Raw genomic sequence first — 10,000 nt, 5'->3', positions numbered from 1 at the left:
TATGTGTATGTGTATGTGTATGTGTATGTGTATGTGTATGTGTATGTGTATGTGTATGTGTATGTGTATGTGTATGTGTATGTGTATGTGTATGTGTATGTGTATGTGTATGTGTATGTGTATGTGTATGTGTATGTGTATGTGTATGTGTATGTGTATGTGTATGTGTATGTGTATGTGTATGTGTATGTGTATGTGTATGTGTATGTGTATGTGTATGTGTATGTGTATGTGTATGTGTATGTGTATGTGTATGTGTATGTGTATGTGTATGTGTATGTGTATGTGTATGTGTATGTGTATGTGTATGTGTATGTGTATGTGTATGTGTATGTGTATGTGTATGTGTATGTGTATGTGTATGTGTATGTGTATGTGTATGTGTATGTGTATGTGTATGTGTATGTGTATGTGTATGTGTATGTGTATGTGTATGTGTATGTGTATGTGTATGTGTATGTGTATGTGTATGTGTATGTGTATGTGTATGTGTATGTGTATGTGTATGTGTATGTGTATGTGTATGTGTATGTGTATGTGTATGTGTATGTGTATGTGTATGTGTATGTGTATGTGTATGTGTATGTGTATGTGTATGTGTATGTGTATGTGTATGTGTATGTGTATGTGTATGTGTATGTGTATGTGTATGTGTATGTGTATGTGTATGTGTATGTGTATGTGTATGTGTATGTGTATGTGTATGTGTATGTGTATGTGTATGTGTATGTGTATGTGTATGTGTATGTGTATGTGTATGTGTATGTGTATGTGTATGTGTATGTGTATGTGTATGTGTATGTGTATGTGTATGTGTATGTGTATGTGTATGTGTATGTGTATGTGTATGTGTATGTGTATGTGTATGTGTATGTGTATGTGTATGTGTATGTGTATGTGTATGTGTATGTGTATGTGTATGTGTATGTGTATGTGTATGTGTATGTGTATGTGTATGTGTATGTGTATGTGTATGTGTATGTGTATGTGTATGTGTATGTGTATGTGTATGTGTATGTGTATGTGTATGTGTATGTGTATGTGTATGTGTATGTGTATGTGTATGTGTATGTGTATGTGTATGTGTATGTGTATGTGTATGTGTATGTGTATGTGTATGTGTATGTGTATGTGTATGTGTATGTGTATGTGTATGTGTATGTGTATGTGTATGTGTATGTGTATGTGTTTGTGTGTGTGTATGTGTATGTGTATGTGTATGTGTATGTGTATGTGTATGTGTATGTGTATGTGTATGTGTATGTGTATGTGTATGTGTATGTGTATGTGTTTGTGTATGTGTATGTGTATGTGTATGTGTATGTGTATGTGCATGTGTATGTGTTTGTGTATGTGTATGTGTTTGTGTATGTGTATGTGTTTCTGTATGTGTATGTGTATGTATATGTGTATGTGTATGTGTATGTGTATGTGTATGTGTATGTGTATGTGTATGTGTATGTGTATGTGTATGTGTATGTGTATGTGTATGTGTATGTGTATGTGTATGTGTATGTGTATGTGTATGTGTATGTGTATGTGTATGTGTATGTGTATGTGTATGTGTATGTGTATGTGTATGTGTATGTGTATGTGTATGTGTATGTGTATGTGTATGTGTATGTGTATGTGTATGTGTATGTGTATGTGTATGTGTATGTGTATGTGTATGTGTATGTGTATGTGTATGTGTATGTGTATGTGTATGTGTATGTGTATGTGTATGTGTATGTGTATGTGTATGTGTATGTGTATGTGTATGTGTATGTGTATGTGTATGTGTATGTGTATGTGTATGTGTATGTGTATGTGTATGTGTATGTGTATGTGTATGTGTATGTGTATGTGTATGTGTATGTGTATGTGTATGTGTATGTGTATGTGTATGTGTATGTGTATGTGTATGTGTATGTGTATGTGTATGTGTATGTGTATGTGTATGTGTATGTGTATGTGTATGTGTATGTGTATGTGTATGTGTATGTGTATGTGTATGTGTATGTGTATGTGTATGTGTATGTGTATGTGTATGTGTATGTGTATGTGTATGTGTATGTGTATGTGTATGTGTATGTGTATGTGTATGTGTATGTGTATGTGTATGTGTATGTGTATGTGTATGTGTATGTGTATGTGTATGTGTATGTGTATGTGTATGTGTATGTGTATGTGTATGTGTATGTGTATGTGTATGTGTATGTGTATGTGTATGTGTATGTGTATGTGTATGTGTATGTGTATGTGTATGTGTATGTGTATGTGTATGTGTATGTGTATGTGTATGTGTATGTGTATGTGTATGTGTATGTGTATGTGTATGTGTATGTGTATGTGTATGTGTATGTGTATGTGTATGTGTATGTGTATGTGTATGTGTATGTGTATGTGTATGTGTATGTGTATGTGTATGTGTATGTGTATGTGTATGTGTATGTGTATGTGTATGTGTATGTGTATGTGTATGTGTATGTGTATGTGTATGTGTATGTGTATGTGTATGTGTATGTGTATGTGTATGTGTATGTGTATGTGTATGTGTATGTGTATGTGTATGTGTATGTGTATGTGTATGTGTATGTGTATGTGTATGTGTATGTGTATGTGTATGTGTATGTGTATGTGTATGTGTATGTGTATGTGTATGTGTATGTGTATGTGTATGTGTATGTGTATGTGTATGTGTATGTGTATGTGTATGTGTATGTGTATGTGTATGTGTATGTGTATGTGTATGTGTATGTGTATGTGTATGTGTATGTGTATGTGTATGTGTATGTGTATGTGTATGTGTATGTGTATGTGTATGTGTATGTGTATGTGTATGTGTATGTGTATGTGTATGTGTATGTGTATGTGTATGTGTATGTGTATGTGTATGTGTATGTGTATGTGTATGTGTATGTGTATGTGTATGTGTATGTGTATGTGTATGTGTATGTGTATGTGTATGTGTATGAGTCTGGACCACCCTCTCCCCCTCCACTGTCACTATTCTGACCACAAACTGCCATATGCTGAGGCCAGTGTGATTGCTGCAAATAAAGCCAGCGTATCATAATATAATAATATAGCACAAAAATGTTGTTAATAAATTCCCAGACACAAAGTGTATTCATTTTGTGATAATGTGATATATTGAAATGGTAAGATAAAAAAAACAGATAAAAAGCAAATTATTAACATACAGCTAAGATGAGTTTTCTAGCAAGGAGTGGATTTCAAAAGAAAAGTATGTACCACTAAGAAACAAATCCATAATAAAAGTGTTTATCTAATAATATAAAGTGAAACCACTCATTCTGAAATAATACTGATTTGAATGTTTCATAAAAGAAAACAAAATCAGCTGGCTAGGAATGTGGATCAAGAAGCATATGTATTCCAATTTTGAAAAATAATTGTGTTAAAATAGCTCTCAGCTCAGAAACTAAAATCTATAAAAATCACATTCCTTCTGAATATATGGACATCAAGACCATGATAATCACAGATAATGGCTGATAATGAGAGACAATCATTCCTGTTTGTTTTCTATATCTACTTAAGCATCACATTGGTTACAGGATTAGTCTAACATATTTGTATGTTAGAGATTTTATTGAGCATACTGAATGTCTTTCCTTGATAAGATTTATATCAGTAGGAATACATAGATTGAAAAAATGGCAAATAAGTAAACAAATAGATAAAGAAAAAAAATGTAAAAGAAAAGTGAGAGGAAGCACAGAATGTGTGAACTGCTATTCAAGCCAAACAAAAGAATTTGTTCCTGCGCTGAAACTTTGCCATCTGGAACATGGGGAAAGAAGGGGGGACCTAACAATTGTTCAGTGCATCAAAAAGGAAAAGAAATTCAGAGGTTCTATTCAAAAATAACTATCCTAAATGTATCTTAATTTTCTAATTCAAAGAGGCTGACATGTTCCTAATTTTCTTCATTCAAGGCTTACTCTATTCTTTTGGTATGGTATACTTATGAATGTTTTCTTCTTGAAGAGAAAAAAATTATGTTTAACCCTCTCTGGACGGGTGGTACAGTACTGTACCGCTCATTCAAAAGCCCAGTGGCCGGGCGGCACAGTATTGTGCCAGCCATTTAATTGATTTAGGCCTAATAATTCGAACGCCCCGGCATTGGGACATTCAAGGCTGGAATGCCCCTGTCGTGAGTGGGTTAATACATCATGAAATTTGTAAGGAATTGAAAAAAAAATGTATACGACCTAATGAGATAAGATTTGGATTAGGTGTTACAGACATCGGTGACAAATTTGTATTTTATAAAATTGAAATCAAGTAAATTAGATACAGAGAAACAGGACTGTAGCTAGTTCCATTGAAAAACACAAGGATATGAATGAGATGAATGAGCAATCCATTTCTGGAAATTATACATACACACAAAAAAATGTAAGGGTACACATGATGGTACGAGTAACATGGCAAGGATGCCATTGCTAATGTCCATCATGTTATCAACATGTCATACATTTGTGATTGGTCACCACTATAATCCTCTTTTGTTCATTTTAAAATGAAAATGCATTGCTGAATGCTAATTTCAAAAAACAACTTTATATAATAAGAACTGCACTCTAAAACTAAAACTGGTATCAATTTCTTTTTTAACATGTCATCAAAATTCAGTTTCCCAAAGAAGTATGTAAATCTCTTTAAGACACATTAACTTAGTTAACAATAAAATATCAATTTATCTTTCAACCCTATAATTATGAATGTCGTAGACTTATTCTCATAATGTAATATCAACACATATTGGTAATATGAAACTAGAATGACTTTTGGAGTGATTTCTTAACCCTTCCACTGCAGGCATTGTCTGTGGGGTTGGGTCTGATATTAATTCTTCTGAGACAATCCACATCTTAAGATGTCCAGCCCAGGCTGAACATTGTAAGATGTGGCCCATCTCGGAAGGATTAATATGTAAAAAAATTTAACACTATAAAAATGCAATCTTACCTGACAAGGGTAGTCACAATATGAGGTATTCCAACAGCAGAAAAAGAGAGCTTCCTTGCCACAATTTGCACACCACTGTTTCTTTTTAGTTTCTTCAACAGCTCTTTGTTTTTCTGCTTCCATTTGTCTTCTTACTTCAGCCAAACGTTCAACCATTTGTCTTTCCATTTGTCTTCTTGCTTCCACCATCTGTTGTTCCATCTGTCTTCTCACTTCTTCTACAGCTCTTTGTTTCTCAGCTTCCAGGTTTGCTCTCATCTCCACTAGCATGACATCTGCATTGTGCCGAACTTCTGCCAATTCCTGCTGGTGACGCCAACTAGTTCTCTCAAGTTCTAATTGCAAGGCTGCCAAACGAGCTTCTGGTGTTCCTGTTCCAACAAGACCTGCCAGGACATCTTCCAAAGTGGCCCTCATCACTTCTGCCAACTTTTGTGAGTGCTTGTGCAACTGTGAGGAAAGTGGACCTGCTTCTGGTGGCAGGTGCCTTGTGGGTGTCATTCCAGGTCCTCCAGGCATTCGTGATGGGATCAACACACCTGGCCCAGAGCTGGTCATCATTCTCAGACCTGGACTCGACATAATAGGTCCTCGAGCACCTGGCATCCCTAACACCTGGCTCCCTGGGGGTGGAGGACCAAATACTCCTCTTTGACCCACAACACTACTCTGTGAGGCCTGAGGGTGAGAGAGAGGAGGAGGGGGAGGAATATTATTTCCAACAGCAGTCTGTGGGGAACTACTGGAGGATGCAGAAGGTATCCTCTGGGGGGCACTCTGGGCAACAGTTGATGGTGTTGTTTCAGATATACTTGATGTACTAGTTGATGGGGGATTCTGGCTGACTGCGGGTGAACTTCTGGGAGCACTTTGTGTTGAAACTGTTGGTGAATTCTGACTTTCATTTGGCGAAGCTGATGGAGCAGTGGTAGTTTTTGTTCGCTGTCTGTCTGCTGCCCCAGCTACAGGAATGATTGAAATTGAAGGGCTAAGACGTGTAGTATCCACACCAGATGGCATTTTAACCTTTTCCTTTTCTTTCTCCTTCTCTCTATCTTTATCTTTATCTACTGCTTTTGTCACACTTACACTACAACCTAAAGAAGATATGTGTTGCTCCATATCTTTTTCTGAAACTCTTGGAGCTGGAGATGGTCTCTGAGAGTTTGGAGTATTTCTGTTTGAATCATCACTGCTACTCTTCCTGTCATCATTTCCTTCTGCTCTCTCTTTTTCCTTGGCATTTCCTCCACTACTGTGTTCCAGAGTTTTCCCATCCACTCTTGTTATTGCTATTGTGCCCATGTTCTTCATTAGTTGGACAGCATCAAGAAGAGTGCTTTTACTGCTGACACTATCTTCAACTTCCATTTTCTCATCTTCTGCTCTGGCATCTACATTTTGCTTCTTCTCTTCCTTTTTACTCAAAGTACATTCATCCACATCCATGCTTTCTATATCACGCACACTTGAAGATTCTTTATGAACTGACTCACACTCATTAACACTTGCAGACTTTCCACATTCCCTAGTCAACTTGTTCTGTATTTTATCATCTAAATCTCTTCTTATACTGATCTTTTCTTCACTTCTTTCATGGCCACTTTTGACTATATTTACATGTAATGTAGCCTCCTTTACTTCACTTTCTTTGGAATCTAAATTGTTTGTATGAGCACCTTTATTGTCTTTGCAATGGCTTTCACTTTCACTGTCATTCTTTTCGACCAAAGAGTCTGATTCTTTGACACTGTCTTTCAACTCACTCTCACATTCATCAGAATCACTTTCACTTTCTACATTCTCATTAGAATCTTTAAATGATAAACTTTTGTCCCTGTCCTCTTCATCCACATCACTTTCTTCACTTTGATTTCCCTGTGAGGAGGTTTCATCTTTGTCCTTGAAATCATCTTGAGCCTGAGCATTTATTCTGGATTTGTCCTTCACAGCCTTTTCTGCACCATCGTCAGAATCTGATAATTCTGCACCTTCATCTTTTTTTAGAATATTTAATAAATTTTCTTGCAAACTACTCACACGAATATCATGTGCACTATGTGTCTGCTTATCCAAACATTCACCTTCTAGCACATCTGTTTCACTTTCCTTTACCTTTTCAGTTTCATTATCTATAACTCTATTTTCACTACTATCTTTATACATTTTACTTTCTGTCCGTGACTTTAACAATTCAGCTACCAACTTTTCTTCAGTTTTCTCTTTTCTGTCATATTCTAGAGGCTCCATTTTCTCACTTGTTTCTTCATCTTCATAGGCATCTTCACCTTCTGTACTTAGCACTAGGTTACCTAGGCCTTCCTCCTCTTCTTCTACTTCCTCATCTTCATCATCATCTTCTTCCTCATCTTCTTCTTCCTCTTCATCCTCACTTTCACCATCTTCCTTGTCACTGTCATCCAGTCCCTCACTTTTCTCAAAATGATCAACACTGGCTTCAGCATTTTCCTTTTCAGCATTTTCTGGTGACTTTCTATCGCTCTTCACAGCATCTTCTTCTCTACTACTGAGTTTCTCTTCCTCCTCGATTACAGTTTCTTTTTTCACTTCACTCTCATCAGTCTTTTTAGCTGCACTTTTTACTTCTAATGGTTTCCCATTCACTAATGCCATATCATCCCCCTCCTCGTTGTCTTCTTCATCATCTTCAAAGTTCCCTACAGGATATTCATCAAATTCATCTCCACCTTCCTCTGTCTCAGTTTTTGCATTAGTTTCTGCTTTTAATTTTTCCTCCTCCTCCTCTTCACCTCTATCAGGAAAGTTCATTTCTTCATCTTCATCCTTGGTCTCCATCTTAATCTCTGGATCAAGTAATGGCTTTTCTTCCTTCGTGGTACTTTCATTCCCATCCCTCCTGTTATCATCATCTCCATGGTCGGAAGCTTGACTGGGAATCTCTGCCTCTGTCTCAGTCTCTTGTGTGGCCGAGGACGTTCCAGACTCTCTTTTGCGTCGTCTAACTGAAGCACCACTATCAGTTGACGCAACAGAAGAGGTTTCATCATCTGTGGGATGTGGGATAATTGTTAATACATATAATAATAAAGAGTGCAGGGTAAATACTTTGCTTAAAGACCCTAATCTGGCATGAGACATAAATCAGAAATGCTTGATTTAACAGATCATTAGGCACTATCTTATCACTTAAAATATAATATGAGAATCCTCTAAAGCAGATTCAAGTTCTACAATTATGGAAAGATAAGAACAATGTGCAAAATAGGAAATTTTAAAAAGATACTTTTCTTCTGAGGGAGATGTTCTGCTGAAAAATAAACAGTGAAAGAGCCCCAAAACATTGGTACACAAAGTGTGTCCTGCTTTTATCCTCTATAACAACTCTCTTACCTGAGTGACCAGACAATCTGGAGAAAGCTCTGGACTGTGACCGAACTCTCACAGGAACTGGTGTTTTATAGTTGGGGAGCATGATTTTTATTTGGTCAGCATCTAGTGGATTGAACTGAACACGATGAGGTGCATATTTGAACCTTCCAAATCTTTCACGTAGCTTGACTATGTGCTCATTTACCTGTGTGAAAGGAAAATACAATATAACATACATTATACCTTATATTGTACTGCTACAGATACCTGAAATTCTCATACCCCTATGATATCTTCCCATCAAAATGTGGCAATTGTAGCATAACGATTGATGTGAGTATAATATATGTATGCCAGACACCACAATGGCAGGCACTACACTTTAAATTGGGGTGTGATATAAACCTCCCATATCATAGGGGATTAAGGAGCTTGTTACACTGTATATTTTTCACTTAAACTCATTGATACAAATTAGGCAAACATTTAGTGTAATAGTCATTTACACAAAGCACTAAAATGAAAAAAAAATTACATAAAGGTAATGTGTCATACCTCCTGAAGACATGATTCAAGTGTCTTATTGCGGTTTTTAAGCGGTGTTGGCATTTGTTCTGAGAAGAGGAAGCACTCTTTAACTGGTACCCAAGACCTGTTGATGAGAAAATAATTGATAAAGATTCTCTATGAAGAAGACTGTTTATTATAAAAGGGAAAAAAAGGTATATTTCTACACAAAGATAAGCACATTATGCCATAATGCACAACAATTTCTGAAATGTGGAGCCTCATATTCAAAATACTTTGATCGGCATCATAGAAAATCTGTGAGGTGATCTGGAGCTGAGCAATCATCTTACCCAAGTCAACACAAAAAAGTAATGAAGATGAAACTAGTGGACCTGAGAAACAAATTTTTACATTCATGCAAAAATGCAATGTTCATAAAGAATTATCATTACCCACTTACTATAAATATGCATAAATACCTAAATATCAAAGATAAACACCCAAATTGCCAAATAAGAAGTGTTATGTTGAGAGATTGGGAGTTAAATGTATTCATTTTCAATAACTACACTATAAGGTATGAATGAAATGAGCAATTGCTTAGTTTACTAAATGGTAAATAGTAAGATAACCTATAATTTGTCTTTCAGCATAAATATCACAAACTTCCATGAAACTAAATTCATACCTAAGAATCCAAAGCAACACTTACCTGTCATGTCTCCCAAAAAATCTGACATCCACATTCCCATCTCTCCATTTCACAGCTTTAGCAGGCCAAAATGGAAAGCCTTTCAATCTTGCCCATATCAAAGGATGTGCAGATCTCTGAGGAAAAAGTAATAAAGTGGCAAAAAACACAATGAAATCAAAGATTTAACTTTTAAACAACTTTCTGTTATATATTTAATTTTAGTCTATGTTATTCACTCTCTAAAACTCTTATTAGTTTAAAGAATGAGCAGATCTCTGAGGAAAAAGTAAAAGTGGCAAAAAACACAATGAATTCAAAGATTTAACTTTTAAACAACTTTCTTGTATGTATTTCATATTAGTCTATGGTATTCACTCTCTACAACTCTTATTTGTTTTCACCCAAATACAACCAGAAATCAAATAGAGACAGATTCCTCAAATTTATAATAAAATGGAATTG

At 35.8% G+C, this 10,000-nt stretch overlaps 1 protein-coding gene across 1 annotated transcript in view; it reads right to left on the bottom strand.

Annotated features, from left to right (window-relative positions):
- Nucleotides 1–10,000, bottom strand: part of Zmynd8 (Zinc finger MYND-type containing 8) — a 35,006-nt gene that overhangs the window by 6,407 nt on the left and 18,599 nt on the right. The window contains exons 7-11 of the mRNA XM_086538202.1: nt 9,557–9,672; nt 8,890–8,986; nt 8,356–8,539; nt 4,984–8,012; nt 2,958–3,032 (exon numbers count right to left, since the gene is read on the bottom strand). Of these exons, the coding sequence (XP_086394328.1) occupies nt 2,958–3,032; nt 4,984–8,012; nt 8,356–8,539; nt 8,890–8,986; nt 9,557–9,672 (3,501 nt within the window). The remainder of the gene's footprint in view (nt 1–2,957; nt 3,033–4,983; nt 8,013–8,355; nt 8,540–8,889; nt 8,987–9,556; nt 9,673–10,000) is intronic.

This window comes from Penaeus japonicus, unplaced genomic scaffold (genome assembly GCF_977035675.1).
Source record: "Penaeus japonicus unplaced genomic scaffold, GWHDUDI00000001_assembly GWHDUDI00000007, whole genome shotgun sequence".
Classification (NCBI taxonomy): Eukaryota; Metazoa; Arthropoda; class Malacostraca; order Decapoda; family Penaeidae; genus Penaeus; species Penaeus japonicus.
The sequence above is the reverse complement of the archived record's forward strand: the minus strand, read 5'-3'. Positions and strand labels throughout refer to the sequence as shown.